We start from the raw sequence: 18285 nt of genomic DNA, 5'->3' as shown, positions 1-18285 counted from the left end.
CCAACATCTTGGAATAACTTAAGAGAAAAGGTTCTTATGCGCAAATCGGCTAGCCCTCATGTGTACACACCTTAGTGCCAATTTCTTGAGCCATGGGGTCCTTATATATTTTGGCTATTAGGGTTACACCATGTAACTCATGTCTTTCCATATTCTTCATGCTCCATGGGTTAAAACCTCCATGGAGTATCCATGGGTTACTCCATGGGTTTAGCCCAACATGAAGAACTATGGATCATAAGCCACATATATAAGAATGAATGATTTACACAATCAATCCCCATATATTTAATTAGTCTCCTTTTGATCACAATATTAATTCCAAATTAATTCTTGATCAATACTAATTAAATAATATGATTTCATATTAATATATTAGAACTTATAATATATTAACAAATCATAATTATCCTTTTTTTTCATAGAAGTCTATCCAGTTGTTCCGATGCCATGCAACCCAAATGGACCATGCCAATCGGGTCAAGTACATACCAATTACAGTTATGGACTTAGAAAATAATCCAACAGTCTCCCATTTGGATAAGTCTAAAACTGTTATTGCATATGACTTCAAAACCCGACTAGCAATCGTAGCTCTTAAACGCTGTTCTCAAACTCTGAACAAAACAATGACGTGTCCATTAGATAAGGGATCATATATTCCTCCATTCTAGATATCATATGGACTGAGACATAGATTATAATCATTCTATCTGTCCATTTGTTGTTTCCTGATTTCCGATTTATGACAACCGACTAATCGAACAAATCAAATCGGTCCAGACTTGGCCAAGCACTTCGGGGTGTCATCACTAAATCATCGAGGGGTCCACATATATCGCTTTTATCCCTTCAAGGGTAAAAGGAATGGATAAAATTCGACTCATATGCTTGTTCTACTACTTGTTGAATCATCACAAAGGCACGTTTTATAACATTGAGTTACCAAATGCGTTTTCGTACAATCAGTATATAACCATCTCATAGGCAACACCTCATATCTCTAGGTTTGAAGAATATAAGATATTATCATCTCATGATCACTTGTGATAAAATACATGAAGTGAGTCAAATGAGCGTGGGTTTAATCCAATACTCGGAACTTATGAGCACTCATGAATATTGCAGCAACTCTTGCTATGTCCACTACCTTGGACATCTACAAACCAGCTTCATGATAGTCTTGATTCATATCTACTTCCAACATATGACCGATTGTGGATGGTTTGAATAACTTAGTCATTCAGGAAGAACAACATAGTTATTCTGGAAGTCAAAACATGCAAAGTGAAACACAAGAATAATTGAATCCAATATGGTCTAAGAACTTATGAATACAAATAGAACACCTTTTATTTATCATCATATTGATTACTCATTATTCATTGTATACTGTTTCAACTATCAACTTTATACTTGAATTAAAACAATAGTTTTCCCATGCTCCAAGCATGTACACTATGTTTTCTAAACACTAGTCATGCCATACACCAAGTATGCACACTATGTTTTTCTAAACATTAGTTATGCCATACACCAAGTATGCACACTAAGTTTGTCTATGATCTTTACTTTGTGAAATAGATCGATTGAACATAATTTCAATGATTCTCATTTCACAATCCCAAATCCTTACCGCAAATGCAAGAATTCCAAATTCCTACCATTTACCTAAATATGTTAGATTATAAACTTATATGCATTGATCCTCTTGTAATGATTATGCACAAAGTTACAAAGACTTGTCAACAGACATTACAGAGTATTCCAATGGAGATCAACTCGATGGAAATGAAGTCTCATATTCAAAGTACATTGCTTTAAACGTCCTTCTTGAATTAAGTTTCCTAATCTTACACAGATTTAATGAATAACTTCCACCTATGGGAACATTTCCATATTCCGATTTTGACTATCACTCCTAAACAAGAGTTGTCTCTTTTCAGAATATGTCAATATGGTCCTTCCAAAATTAACACTATACTTCCAACTATCCTTGAGCAACCAATCTTTAGTAAACCTTAGATTGCCCTTGATAATTGCTTAATCATTTTAGTCATATCCAATTCTAGACTTTTCCCTCCTTAATGCCCTGAGCATTTGGAAAATTTAGAAAAGATGAATATTATAGCACATGCAATCGATCCTATATCCGAAGCATATGGGACGATTCATGATGTCTCACATAAGGACATGATTCTAGACCAGTCTTTTGCTACAATATTTTTATTTCTATTTGCCATGTTCTCAAAATCTAGATTGTGAAAAGGGATGTCGTAATCATAATCAAATTTTAGAATGCAAATAATGTTCCCATATATAGAATTTCCTTATGTTGAAACATTCCAACATAACATTCACATATATACTTTACTAAATTTGATTAAAATCTCATGATCTAAGCTTTTAGATTTGAACTGAAGTACAATTTCCTCTCCCTTAATTATAGAAAAACAACTTTTTCCCAATTGAAACCTTTTGCTTTCTATAATTAACATTAATAACTTGCAACACTTATTATAATTATCATGCTCCCACTAACATGAAAATTATTAGCATAACACTTATTCTCCCGCTAGCTTTGACATGTACTCAAAAATTAGCTGGACTTCTAGAAATCAATACTTCATTGACTTTCTTGCTAAAGTTCAAATTTCTGATACGAGATGCTTTGATAAAACTTTATCAAAGTCATACACCTTTCCTTAGATAGCATACATGTGTGTCTAAACAATTTCAGAACTATGAAAAGGGATGTCGTAATCATGGTATCAATTGTTTAGACCTTTTCCATTCCTCACAAGTCCATGTTAGTGTGCCGATTAACCACACACGCTCCATTAATGAATTTGAGAATGCAAATATCACAATTGCTATCTACTTAAAATCTACTTAGTGAAAACGTTTCCTCACCATCATTTTCATGAATCGGAGAGAAACCTTATGACACTTAGATTTTATGGTGTATGTGTTCCTATCCATGTGAATTTGTCAAAACCATCATCACAAGACAAGGTTAGTGACAAATCCAAACTCATATGGATTGAACTTGTGTAGTCTTAACTTCTTGCCACCTGGCAGCACAAGGGTCTGCCATTGCTTCCAAGTTGTTATGCAACCAATTGAGAACTCTCATAACTTATATGCAAAGCTAACTTTAACCGGAATGGACACAGAAATAGGAATATGTCAACACGATAGGTTATAAACTTCACATCGTATGCTAGTGATAAATTACATGTTTTTATTATTGATTAGATCTTGAAGCTTTTTCAAGATCTTTAAGACTCCCATTGTCCTCTTGACATATAAGACTATCTTGCGAAATATTCAAGAGATAGTGCGGATTCTTTATCAAGACAAACACTTCACACAATTGGCCTTAGTTGGTCTTTATTTTATCCAAAAAATCACAACTTACCAATTTCAAATGTACAAGAGTAGAGCACATTTTACTCTTACATTTGACAAGTGTTAATAAACCTTCTTTAAGACGTGTCACTCAAATTACAATATTGGAGTATGACTCTAAGACTTGTTTTGGAACGAAGTATGTATCACCCTCTTGATTTAACCATTTCAACAATTCACAATTCCTCTTCTTAGCCATAGGAATGCACTAAGATATCCTTAGAGAACCAATTGTGATATGTTTTCTTAATCATTAAGATTATCACAACACATGATACTAAAGTACTCTCCCATCCTTTCAGATTTGAGAAACTTTTATCTTTCTGCCTAATTTGATTCTTCTGATTCGTTCTGCCATATATCGAAACTTTTCCAATGCTTCAGAATTATACTTAAACTTGTAAGTATAACCATATTTACTAAACTTTAGTAAATCATGATGAATAGTATTATCTATCTTTTGTGGTGGACCTGACCAATGCACAACCAAGTGTACCTGATCCCTTTGTCCTTCACTTGACTCACATATACATGTGAATGAGGAATTAGTCTTAATTTTTCCAAAGCTGAAAGTTCTCATTCATCATACTATACAACTTGCATGATTCCAAATTTCGGTCCAATTGAAACCTTGGGTGATGAGAATCCTTCCTTATTTGGTAAATCTAGACTCTACCACAAACGAAAGAATTAAATTCATATTGCCATCATTGCTAGAAACATACAAACATCAATTTTCCATAAATGTCATTGCAGGGAGATATAAAAAATAAAACAAAATTTTATTTATTTATAAAATGCGGAAAAAAAAACTTTTTCTTACAATGCAACTTTAAATAAAAACTATGTTATTACATATTTTCTAGCAATCTATCATAACTCCTAAGTAGTAGCTCAAGAATCCGATCTTCAAACCATGTGATTGAAATCCATCTTCACGATCGGATTCAACATACTCTTACTTTAATTTTTCTTCCCTTTGCTTGATCCTGCCATACATCAAAATGTATAATAATCTTCAAATAGGAACTTAAGAGAGTTAGATAGTGGAATTACCTGAAACAGAGTCAAACTGTTTGACTTGACCTTCTCTCAGATCTTTCAGGTAGTTAGGGAAGCTTCGCAACTAATGCCCCTTCCTTTTGGCAATACAAACATATGGACTCTTTGGTAATGGTACATAGGACTATCTTAGACTTAGCCTTTCTCTTTACCATTTGGTCAACCGAGTTCACTATGGCTGATCCCTTTCCATTGGGAAGAGAAAAATTTTCTGGATATTTAATGTTACCATTGTTAATGTCCATGGTAGTTTGGGAAGTTGATCTTCTAATCAACTTTGCTTTACTAGTGCTCCAAATCACTGCTGATTCAGTAGCACCAAGCAAATAGATAAGATCATTAAGGGTCATGTTGTAGTCTGTTACATAGTAGTCCCTAAAGAACTCACTATGTGACTTAGGAAGTGATTAGTCAACATTCAACTTCCTCAAGACTTTGACAACCAACTCTCCCGGCTTGTAAATATGTGACTTCATTTCCAAGATGTGAGAACACATAAACCTTGCTTGCTAATAGGGCTTGAGTGACCTTGAACTATTCAGGAACTTGTAGGCTAGGGAGAATAATTGGAGGAGGTGGAGGAAGAGATTTGGGAAGATCATAGTTGTCAGAACCAGACATCTACACTGGGAGAAATTCAAGTTAGTTGATGTAAAGTCCTCAATATAACACCCAATATGAAATATTAAGGCTAGAACCTAACAAAATATTTTATAAATTGGAAGAGGGATGCCGTAATCCAAGCTATAAAATATTTGAAAGTAGACGAATAACGATTTACCAATTTCCACCATGAAAAACGAAATAATTTATTAGGTTTTAATTTGATTTGAAACTTCTAAATCTTTTGAGATTCACTAAACTTTTCAATGGTATGTTTCAATCTTGATTGTGCCCTCTCAAATTTTGTGACTGGGATGCTGAGGATCACAAAACAAGGTGTGAATAACCATGCAAATATACTTGGTACCCTTAATATTTACCACTCAATCGATGTGTCAGTTAACCACACACGCTCGACCGATACTATGACAAATATTAAGTTACCCTACCTTGTTAAATCAAGCTAGTGTGTCGGTTAACCACACACGCTCCACTAACCGACTTAAGCAATGTGCAAAGTGTAATTTCATGGGTTAGCACCAATTTCACATTTTCCTAAAGTAAATAAGATTGGGATTATATAAAAGGTTTAGTTACTTTATCATTATACTTATAAAGAGGGAGAATTGTAGTCATTGTCCTACCCGTTCAGCTAACGACCCTCCACCATCAAGGAAGCAGTGGGTGAGAGTGGACACCCATTAAACTGTCATTTTATAGGCAGTAACCTTATACCAACCTTATAGACCAGCTTCGTGAATGAGGCCTACTAACGGTAAGACTAACTTTGTTCTTATACACACACACATATATATATATATATATATATATATATATATATATATATATATATATATATATATATATATATATTATTAACTTATAATACTATAAAGTATAAGGGTTAAATTTTAACTTTTAAAATTCTAAGGGCTTAACTTGGAATTAAAGTATTCATGAGGGGAAACTTTAAAAATTCCAAAACTTGAGGGAAAGTTTTGAACTATTCAAAAACTTTTCAATTCCATAACTTATGTGTTTAAAGTAGTTTTAATGAAAACTCTTCAAGTCCTATAACTTGAGGATAAATTATGGAAGACTTTAAAACATTTAAAAATGAGACTCTCCATTTTTCATAACTTATGGAAATCTTATGAGTTTTAATAATCATAAATGTGAATTTTCATATAACTTGAGGACAAGTTACAACAACACATATTATGAAAAACTTTTAGATTAATTTGGATTGAAAACATATTATCACATAACTTTTCTAGTAATCTAAATCAACTCATAAGAACAAGATAATTCAAATCAAACACTTTTCATGTAATTAGCCTAACCATTAAACTAATACAAAACATGAATCTATTGACAGTTATCTATGAAATTGGATTAGCATGAACATTACCCCATCAAAAACAGGTTTACAAGTTCAAAAACAGCTTAGGGTAATGTTCCTAGTCCAACTCCAGCTAAAAACATCAAAAATATGTTATCTGAGGGGTCCAACTCGTCGAGTGCATGAACCAACTCGACGAGTTGGATGATTTTATGCATGGACTCGGCGAGTCCGTCAGTGGACTCGACGAGTCCACTATCCAAAACAACATAAAATCGATTTTTTTCAGTATTTTTCAGCAATTTGCATCAAGTATAATTAAAAACAAGCCTAGGCTTTGATACCACTGAAGGGTTTTGAGCATTCTAATACTCCTATGGTGTATATGCAACCCTAGATACCTTGGATCTATGTTTTCTCTATTATACATGCAAACTTGAACTTTCCAAGGTATTACGCTAACCAGCATACAATCATTGATACTTGGGTAATATAAACAAGTTAGAAGACATATCTTTTCATGTAGCTTGATTCCATGGAGCTTAAGAGCGTAGTGCCTCAAGTGTGACACCTCAAATGGATCACACAACATCACCAACATCTTGGAATAACTTGAGAGAAAAGGTTACTATGCTCAAATCGGCTAGCCCTCATGTGTACACACCTTAGTGCCAATTTCTTGAGCCATGTGGTCCTTATATATTGTGGCTATTAGGGTTACACCATGTAATTCATGTCTTTCTATATTCTTCATGTTCCATGGGTTAAAACCTCCATGGAGTATCCATGGGTTACTCCATGGGTTTAGCCCAACATGAAGAACTATGGATCATAAGCCACATATATAAAAATGAATGATTTATATAATCAATCCTCATATATATAATTAGTCTCCTTCTGATCACAATATTAATTCCAAATTAATTATTGATCAATACTAATTAAATAATATGATTTCATATTAATATATTAGAACTTATAATATATTAACAAATCATAATTATCCTTTTTCTCACAAAAGTCTATCCAAATTGTTCCGATACCATGCAACCCAAATGGACCATGTCAATCGGGTCAAGTACATACCAATTATAGTTATGGACTTAGACACTAATCCAACATTTTGTTCCATCTTTCTGTGTAGTACTAAAAATATAACCAAATAGTCCCATTTACTTGGTCAACAACTATTAAACATTATCTAAAGAGCCTTGTTATGTTCTCTCCAGTTCCATGTATCAAATGTTACCTAATAGGCTAAAGAGAACCATATTTTCAAGTCATTTTGATAATAATAAGAACAAACACACAATCCAATACCAACATCAAATACGAGCAATAATCAAATATCAAAAAAACAGGAAATATACTTAACAATTAAGAACGAGTAGGCGCATTGCCCTAGACCGCAAAACGGGTGGTTGCTACAAACTCTTCAACAATCATTTCGTACACAACATTTTTTCTTCGTACACAACAATTTATGTTTTATAAACTTATAAAATACAACGTTTTAAAACACAAATTATTGTGTGTGAAGAAAAATTGTTGTTAACGAATCAGCACCCAATCATAAAACATGGATTGGATTGTGTTATGATACCACTAAGATTAAAAAATACAGCTAAAATTTTATTATTAACCAAAAAAATGTAATTACATTGATTTTAGTATTCAATCATATTACAACATTTTTAATAACTCGTTACATATTAGTGCTATGTTAAATGGCTATTCGTTACCTTTTCCTTATCATGATTCAAAGTGGTGTGTTGGGTTTCACCAATGTAATGATGATACGGTGAAATTTCTTTATAATCAAAATATCATCTCTTAGCATTTGCATAATCATTAAAAAGGGGAATATTATTACACTAAAGGAAGGAAACTTCGAGAGCAATGTTAGGCAAGTGTTGGTTCCATTAATTGACATTTCACCCTGTCAAATAAGATTAAGACAATACATACAAAATTAAGCCACCTTTGAACATGGCCTTGTTATTGTGACTATGAATAAGATAATCAGCTTTAGCTTTTATTACACTAAAGGAAAGAAACTTGAAGAGCAATATTTTTTGTTAGTTACAATAAAATATTTCTCAGTTTAAAAAATAAAATAAAATAATAATAACATATTATGTTTAATGACGACATCAAATGTTTAAAATAAACTTGTTATGTTTTATTTTGCTCGAAGTTATCCAAAGACTTTGTACGGATGAAGTCAACTGAACATAACGCAATATCGACTCAAATATATACGGAAAAGAACGACAGCGAAATAATTAGGCGGATAAGTTTCTGAAAATCGGAGACCCTAAAAATAAAGTCAATTTACTTTTTTTTTTTAGTATATTAAATGAAAATGTATATAAATTGAAAAAAAAAATTAACCGGTCATTGTCACAAGAAATTTAAAGATTATTTTTCTAGAAGGAAATATGTTTTATTATGTTTCTAAAAAACCAAGAATAGAAATCCGAAGCAATTAATCACGCTTTTGCTAATACTTTTCTTGTCAATTTCTTTTGAAATATGCAAACGTTACAGTTTACACATAATTTCTTCAATCGTTTTTCTTTTTACAATAAAATCAGTTCTTCATTTTTTAGAAACCCATATTTTGCAATTATATGTTATATAAACTAATAACTTCTTTAATTTAAAAAAATTGTGTATGATTAATCCAAACTCGGACTAAAAAATATTTATTTTGATCAATTATCCATCCAGTCAAACTCACCTGTTTTACCGGTCAACAAAAAATTTACAAAACTCATTCTCTGATTTCATCAACATAACATAAATTAAACGTTGTTGATTTTTCACCATACGTAATCCTCATAAATATATGCCAAAAATGGAAGATAACAAAGTGGACTATATTCTTCCTAGTATAACTTATCCGATATACATTTCCATACGAAATAACTATACCAGTCAAATTGAAGCTAAATATATAAACGATGATGAAAGATAGATATCCAAAGGGCTATTACGTGGAAGAACAACGTTTCAATGAAAAAAAAGCAGATAAATTGCACGATTTTATCAACTACGATGACATATAGAAATAATACTCTTATTTCTTCACTAGAAATTTATGATATGAGAAAATATTACCATAAATAAAACCTTAGATCCATATATATATATATATTGGATGATGATCCATACACAATAATTTTTTATCATATATAACAAATTATGTTTTACATAATTATACAGTACAACCATCTAAAATATAAGTTGTTGTATTTGGTTAAAAAGCGTTGTGTAAAAAACATTGTCGATATTATTTTCTAATATGACAAAATACTAGAAAAAGAGAACTTTTTGTATGTATAAGTAAGCATGCTTAAGGGATAAAAATATTCTACGTATTTCAAAGAAAAATACAAATCATTCATCAAATATTAAAGTTTTATTTACTACTTGATCTTGACAGAAAAAATATATACATACTTATCCTAATTCCTAACAAATAAACATTTAACGAAAAGAAAAAATCTAACAAGCCATTCTATATTTGGTTAAACCCACATGGCCCAACCCCTGTTTTGCTACAAGACCCGAAGGAATATACCCAAATTATAGAAAGTTGGAGGCCCGTTGAACACATTTCACAGTTCATTAATTAAAAAAAACATGGCTACCAATGTTTTATAAATGAAAACATTTTTTTTTTAGTTTTTTTTGCTAATTTAATATAATTATATCGTTTAAAAAAAAGTCAACCAGATCCAAAAAGATGTCATATACCTATAATAAACATCCACCGAGGTTTAACGATACAAAACCAAGTTTTTCTTGATATGTAGATTAACAAGATTTATATGTAAACCAAATTTGGCATTATTTAGTATTTACATTGAAACATGAGTTGAGTTACATCTTATATTAAGATCGAAGGTGTTGTGTTTGAGTTCAACAAGGTAATGACTAGTGATGATACGGTGATTTTTTTTTTTTTTTTTTTTTTTTTTTTTTTTTTTTTTTTTTCTAATAACGTATTATTTGTTAATATTTGGATACTCATTAAAGTGAGGAATATTATTATTATTATACTAAGCAAATATCTATGCGCTGCGCAGAATACAATAATATATTTGAAATCTTTACAAATGTATGTTTCTTAATATATCAATGACATTGTTAGTTTTTATATAATAAATTTTATAAACATTATATGTTTTGAATTATATACTAATATAGACATCATTTAAAATTCTATAACTCAATTGTATCAATAACATCTACATACACGTTACTCATAAATAAAAACAAATATAATATATGGTTTAATGACATTTATAGTTGTTTTATGATTAATTATTTTTAAAAAGTTTATTTGATTAAGATTTGAATTTCTATCTTGTAATTATTTAAAACATCAAACATTGTTTTTGTTTTTGAAGATAACAATATAATTTTTGTATGTAACGTTACTTTTAACTATTGTTGTTATAAATTTTTTAAAATAACGTATGTGGCAACTCTTAATTATTATAATTTGGTTTCAAAAATTTAAATTTTTAAAATTTATTTGATGAATATTGTTAGTTTTTTTATTGTAATTATTTCAAACAATAAACATTGTTTTTGTTTTTAAAGATAACATTATAATTTTTTATATAATATTACTTTTAACTATTTTTATTGTTAGTTATTTTTAAGTTATTTATTTGAAAATTCATAATGATTATAAAAAATAATTTCATTTTTTTTTATTAATTTAGGATACAATTTAGGTTTAACACTATTTATTGATTTTTTTCAAGTTTAACTGAAATTTTGAATTAAGTTAACCGTTTAACATTAAAATTAAATTAATAATTTAACTACTTTGCAAAAAATCATAAATTATACAAAAGTTGTAACTTTAAAATGATAAAGCTCACATACGACAACATATATAACTTGATAAGTTAAGAATAATATGTTAAAAAACTAAAACCATAATTTTATAAATAGAAGTAAAATCTGATATTTTAATATTGTAATTTAGTTAGTTTATGATTAAAATTTAGTTTTTGTATTAATTTAATATTATTAACCAATTTATAATAATTATTATAAATAAATTGAAAAATTATGAAGGTTTCAAATATGTATAGTGCAAGTAAAAATACATATTTGTATATATAGATAGATAGATTATAAGAAGGAAACTTCAAGAGCAATGTTAGGAATACTATTACTAACAATAGACATGCAATTAATGATAACATGGTTTGTTAAATGACAACATCAGATCATGTCTTAAATAGACTTTTGAATTGTTTTACGTTGTTCCATTTTAGAAGGCTTCTAGAAGCATCATGGGGTGATGAGATTTTTAGGGACAAATAAATTATGTACCAATAATATAGTTGGTAACATTATCCAAAGACTTCAATGGATGACGTCAACTGAAAACAAAATAATATCAGCTAGATAACTAGAGAAAAGGAAACAAAGTGAAATAATTGGGGGTATAAATTTCTAAAGATCGGAGACCATAAAAATAAAGTCAATGAACTTAGTTGATATTTATTTTTGAAATGAAATAAAATAAAAACAAAAACAAAAGCTAATCGTTTTCTCAAAGAAACATAAGTAATTAATTATCTAGAAGGAAATATGTTTTTTTGCCAAACAAAGGATTCAAATACAAAGTAAACAAGTTAGATTTTACCTTCTACGCATTAATTGTACAAAATGAAGTTTAAAAAAAAAACCCCTCAATCCAAAAAATTAGGATCAAAAAAATATTTTGATTTCCCGATTGTAATAGTTATAGTCTATGTTGGGTGAGTTTATAAAAGATTCTGTGTGACATCTTAATAAAAAAAATTGAAATTATTTATGTTTTCTTTCATTCATAGTACTAATTTCTAAAATCTCATGGTTAAAATCTACTTTGAATTTGCATAATTGATAATTGTGTAGAACTCTTTTTAAGTGATAACAAACTTGAATTTTATAACATGTTATCATACGACTATTAAAAGCTGTTGCCATTTTTTTTTGGAAATTCTATTCAATATATCACTAAAACATAAACATTGTGTTTGTTGTGCCACAAAATTTCGGTCATCTTTATACATAGTCAAACAGTTGACCGAATTAATGTACGTCTCTTAACCCCTATTCCCTCACGAAACGAGGGGAAAAAATGAATGAAAAATCATATACAAAGTGTTAAATAATGTACACAAGGTGTATCTATAAACTTTTCTAAATATATAAAACAAAAAGTAAGTTAGTATAACTTTTTCTCGTTAATGATCCAGAAAGAAACACCTAGGGACTAAATTAGTATTTTATAATTTAATACCGAGTCATTTACCTTCTAAAAGAATTGGTTACTTGTTCACTATTGTAAGTTCTATTCAACTGTATGAGATAACTCCTAAGGCTGCATTCTTCTACCTACAAATAAACAAAACTTAATTTGGTAAGCTATATATATAACAGTGTTTCGATTTTATTCGATACAGAAAACATGACTTAATATAGAAAGTCAGTAATTAATGATCTTACTTGTAAAGGAGCAGCAGAAGCCAAAAAGATTTCACATTCATCAAGAAGAGCTCTTTCATGTAACGCTACATTTACAAGTTCAGAAGCCAGGTGGCGTGTTCCACCTACCTGTAACAACCCATAATTAGTAACTAATTTTCACAAGAAATTTACCATTTTTCTTTTACCAAAATATGAAAAATATACGATGCAAATAAATCTCACCTTTGCTAGAGTAGATTTTATAGAGGATATTGTTGCTTGCATTACTTCGACACTTGAGTAAACAATGAACTTTAAAAGTTTAATGTCAGCCTGTGAGTTGTGAATTAAATGTTAAAACACTATTTAAAATCAATTTTTTTTTTAACAAAAAACAATGGAAAAGGTAATTCAACATAAAGTTGTGAATTAAATGTTAAAACTCTATTTACCGGTTGTTTTTGGAGCTTAAAATCATCATAGTAAACTTCAATAACATAACTTTTTAAGATATTAAAAGCAATATTTTAAGTGATCTAAGAAACCTTTTATGAAATGACATACCTTTACATTTACCCCTCCAATAATAGGAAGTAGAACAGATCTCGTCACCAAATCATTAACAGTAACATATAAAGCGGATTCGTGTTCCTTTTGAATAGAATCCCAGTCATCGATATAAGCCATCTGAGCCACAAGATACCAAAATCACAAAATAAAAAACAAGATTTTAATAGAAAACAATACAATGAGTAGAAAAAAAAATGCATTACTTGGCGATATAAAACAGCATAAAGCTTTAGCTGTAATATCGACATGGTGATTTCAATTTTCTTTGCAGCGACAGAATCCCTGAGTTCTAAGATGGTTCTCCACATATCAAATAAAGATTTCTACATCACAAAAAATTTAATATCAAAGTGGAATCAGTTGATTAACAAATAAAAGAAGCTAAAGTTATGAACAACAGGAAAATGTAGGCATAAACCTCAGAAGTTATTCTTTGATGATCCAATGCAGCTTCGGTACCCGCATTAAGGAATTGCCATTGCAGTTGTATATTTTGAAGTAACTCAAGGTACTGAGAAGCATCTTTGCGTTCTGCTATAATCTTTTCCTTTCTAGCACTTGTGAACATAGAAAGTATACTTGAGCTTATGAAGTGTCTTGTACTACCAGATGGCTTTGATGGAATCGGACTGACACCTCTAGCACGAGAAATGACTCGTCTCCCAATTTCAGCCAAATCAGAATGCCTTGAGGGAGTAGGGCTGACCCCTCTGGTGCTTTGGGTTGGGCTAGTTTGTCTATCAGAGGGGGTAGGACTGACACCTCTACTGGGTGTAAGATCGGGTTCTTTTGATATAGAAAATGTATTTGAATCGTAAGATTGTACTGGACTAGATGGTTGTAGGGGAGTATGGTATTCAGGTACAGGGTTGATTGTTCTAGTAAACGGAGTTGGACTGACCCCTCTTGATGGAGGAATAAGGTTAGCCCCTTTGGTTGTTGGGGTAGGGCTAAACCCTCTGGTGGCAACCGAAGGGCCAACCCCTCTTGTGATTTGAGAAATGTCGACTCCCATCTCCTTATTGGTAGATGGAGGGTCGACCTTTCTGGTAGCAGGGGCCAGGCTTACTCCTCTGGTGGCAGGGGTGAGGCTCCCACCTTTAATAGTAGCAGGAGTAAGGCTGATCCCTCTACCCCCTTTAGAAGAAGGGATCAGACTGGCCCCTTTAGGAGCAGGTAAAGGGCTTACACCTCTTGAAGCTAAACCATGCGACTTATTTGGTGTAGATGGTTGTGATTCAGTCGTAGGATCAGTTGAAAATTCTTGTAGCATTCTCCTGTCGGGTGTGATAGAAGTTTTGGAAACTTCTTCCGGTAGGTTAATGTTTTTACTTAAAACATTAGAACCTACCGTGCTAGGCCACAGAAGTTGAGTCGCCGGAGGTTTTGAAGTCTCTGAATGATTAATAACATTAGAACCTGTTGTGCTAGGCCATCGATGTTGATTAACTGGTTTAACATGTGAGGTATTTGGAGGTTTTGAAGCACCTAAATGATCAATAACATTAGAACTTGTTGTGCTAGGCCATCGATGTTGATTAACTAGTCTAACATGCGAGGCATCTTGATGTTTTGAAGCCTCATTCGAACTTTTTGCGTTAACATCTAAGCCATCTGGAGGTTTCAAATACTCTGAGTCATCTGAAGATTTCAAATTCTCTGATTGGCCCATTGTGCTAGTTCGATTAACTTGTCTACCATGTGAGATTCTCTCCGGAGGTTTTAAATTCTCTGACTCATCAATAACATCTATTCCTTTCTTTTTTCTCTCATGTGTAGGCTTACTTGACACATCTGATTTTGTGGTTTGCTCATCTGCTACATTCAAAGATGGCTTGGAGGTTTGATCAGAAAGGTTTTCACTAGAAAGATTCTCCTTTTTGGCATTGGGAATAGATGATGTATCATGAGTACTTGAACTATTACTGCTTCTTTTCAAAGACCATAAAGAGTCTGTAACTCGATTGTTAACCATCTTTTTTGCCACAAATCCCACACCATGAACTGCAGTGGATAGTCCCCAGTGTGATCTGGACTTACCATGATGAGAGTCCTTACTGTGACGACTTGATCCTTCATTACTTTCTTTAGGGTTCTCTGATTCATGTGCATCCATCCACACTATTCAAATCAGACCACATTCATATCCTCTTTCATTCATATGCATAACACATTCACCTAACCTTCTAAGAACCTGCATATGATACAGAATCATCATAGTCTAAAGTCAGACAACGATTTAGTTACATTAAAAATATAAGTGTGGGTTCCAAAATCACAGTTGGTTTGTATTATAGGTTCTCAATAAAGAAATTAGTGTCGTGGGAAACCCTTTTTCCTTTAAATATTAGCAATTATGAAAACTAAACATAAAGTTTAAAAGATTCCACGTTCATGTGCTTCAACCATTGATTTAATTCACAAGGAACATTAAATGTTGCCATGTTGAACATTACAACCCTAATTGAAATATATCACAAACACAAATATGACATGAAATATTGAAAACCCAAACATGAATTCAAGAAAACGTAAAGATGAAAATCTAAAATCAAGAAAAAAAGAAGATTTTAATTTATACTTAAAAGTCTTGAACCCACATATGAATAAAGGAAAACTAATCGATTTTTTTTTTTACCGTTGTATCTCCTCCAATCAGAAATTTGGGGGCATGAAGATTCAGAGCCGAGAATTAGAAAACTAATAATTTCAGAAAACTAATTTCACTATATAAGAGATGCCGATAATCAAAATATTTACCTCTGGAGAAATCAGATTCAGAGCCGAGAATATAGAATTACAATTCTGATTTGGGAGAAGCTTCTCTAAACAAGTTTGGATCAATAGTGAATCGATTGCAATAAAAAGTCTGGAGGGTGAATCGATTCACTCAAAATACCGATAATCACAATATTTAACCTCGACGTCGGAATTCACCATTAATATCGTAAACATATGATGATCCTAACAACAATAACGTAAGATTTACACACTACGAACGTGCTTTTTTTTTGCGCATACCATTAAACTGATGAAGAATACGTAGAAAAGCAAAAAAAGATTAAAAAAAAAAAAAAGCTGACCCGTATACACATAAATCGCATAATTGTGAAACACTGATCATTCAAATTCGATAATTCGGCCACGAAGACATTCAGGTTTCCGTCAAGACGTTGAATGAGGAAGATAACCGGAGAAGAATGTTTTGGCGCCACCGTGATACCCCTTTTAACCCACTCCAAATTTTTGGCAACAACCAAATTATAATATATCTTTTTTTTTTTTTTTTTTTTTAATTTTTTTTTATTTTTATTTTTATTTTTATGTTAACCAATGATAGTGAAGAAACCACAACGGTCTGCATTGACCCGATCAAATACTCATGAAGAATCTAAAAGTATACATCAAATTGATTTGTATTTGTATTAATTTGTTGGGCCTTTTGACATAAAAGTCCCTAAGTTTTAATCCCTTCAACGATTTTTAGTGCAATAATACCTAATATTTTCAATTTTTTTTTTCATTTTCCCCATTTAACCGGTTTCCTAATATTTTCAATTTTTTTTGGCATTTTGCCCCATTTAACCAGTTTCCCAATCCATAGTAGGTTATTTTTATCATTTATAGGTTAGTGGCACTGATGACCGGGTATTTTGTTGAGCTAAAGCGGGGACCACATAATCGTATTCTTAATATTTTCAATTTTTTTTGGCATTTTGCCCCATTTAACCGGTTTCCCAATCCATAGTAGGTTATTTTTGTCATTTATAGGTTAGTGGCACTGATGACCGGGTATTTTGTTGAGCTAAAGCGGGGACCACATAAGCGTATTCTTCCATAATTAAAAATTTAGCAGAGGACAAGGAAAATTGTTGTTAGCGAGGATCAAACTCTCGCCTCTTCCATAACTGGGTATTCAAAATATCACCACACTGCAACGCTTTTTGTGTTACTCGTTCTTGTATATATAAAGAATAACAATGTCGTAGTAGTAATAATAATAATTATCGTTACTCTTAATCCTATTTTTAATTTTATTTTTATATAAAAGATATTTATTAATCTTTAAAGTATAAAAGATGTATTCTTTAACATACAAATATGACAATATTTTTTAACATATAGAATTTCGTATTTTTATTATTTTTATATGAAATAAATATATATTTATATGTGTTAAATACAAAATAGCTATATTTTATAATGTATAAATTCACTTATAATGTATAGAATTTCGTTATGTATAAATAAGTATTTTATCATTTTGAATAAGTATTTTACAAATTAGAATGTTATACATATAAAGAACATAATTTATATGTATAAAAGAACATAAAAAAGATGTTGTAAATGTATAAATATTTTTTAAAGGTATTTATATGTACTGAAAAACATCTTTATACATTTAAAAATCTATTTAAACATATCAAAATGTATTTCTACATTTGTAAGCATATGTATACCTTAATATATATATATATATATATATATATATATATATATATATATATATATATATATATATATATATATATATATATATATATATTAAGGTATACATATGAATTTTGAAAATCTATATATACTTTCAAATATGAATTTATACATTTTAAAGGAACTTATATTTTTTATATGCATCAAAAGTGTATTTATTAGTAATTTACAAATAAATACGTTTTTACGTATTTATAAATGAATTTATACATTTTATACGGATAAAAAGTATACTTATTTGTATTTCATAAATAAAAATGTTTTTATTAGTAAATACTAATAAATACTCTTGGTATACAATTAAATATAAATAAATA

At 30.6% G+C, this 18285-nt stretch overlaps 1 protein-coding gene across 2 annotated transcripts; it reads right to left on the bottom strand.

The window, feature by feature from the left end:
- Positions 1 to 12470: 12470 nt before the first annotated feature.
- On the bottom strand, positions 12471 to 16783 carry LOC145046543 (uncharacterized). 2 transcript variants are annotated; one of them, XM_078994830.1, is made up of 8 exons: positions 16558 to 16783; positions 16235 to 16438; positions 13893 to 15668; positions 13678 to 13797; positions 13469 to 13591; positions 13148 to 13237; positions 12944 to 13051; positions 12471 to 12832 (listed from the first exon to the last, which is right to left on the bottom strand). In XM_078994830.1, the coding sequence occupies exons 3-8, from the start codon at positions 15588 to 15590 to the stop codon at positions 12746 to 12748; spliced, it is 2226 nt and encodes a 741-aa protein (XP_078850956.1). In that variant the 5' UTR covers positions 15591 to 15668; positions 16235 to 16438; positions 16558 to 16783; the 3' UTR covers positions 12471 to 12745. The 2 variants fall into 2 exon arrangements, with proteins under 2 accessions (XP_078850956.1, XP_078850955.1); XM_078994829.1 differs by lacking the exon at positions 16235 to 16438.
- Between the last annotated feature and the right edge of the window lie 1502 nt (positions 16784 to 18285).

Source organism: Lactuca saligna, chromosome 5 (assembly GCF_052625555.1).
Source record: "Lactuca saligna cultivar CGN05327 chromosome 5, ASM5262555v1, whole genome shotgun sequence".
Lineage (NCBI taxonomy): Eukaryota > Viridiplantae > Streptophyta > Magnoliopsida > Asterales > Asteraceae > Lactuca > Lactuca saligna.
Note: the sequence above shows the minus strand (reverse complement) of the source record. Positions and strands in the feature narration are given on the sequence as shown.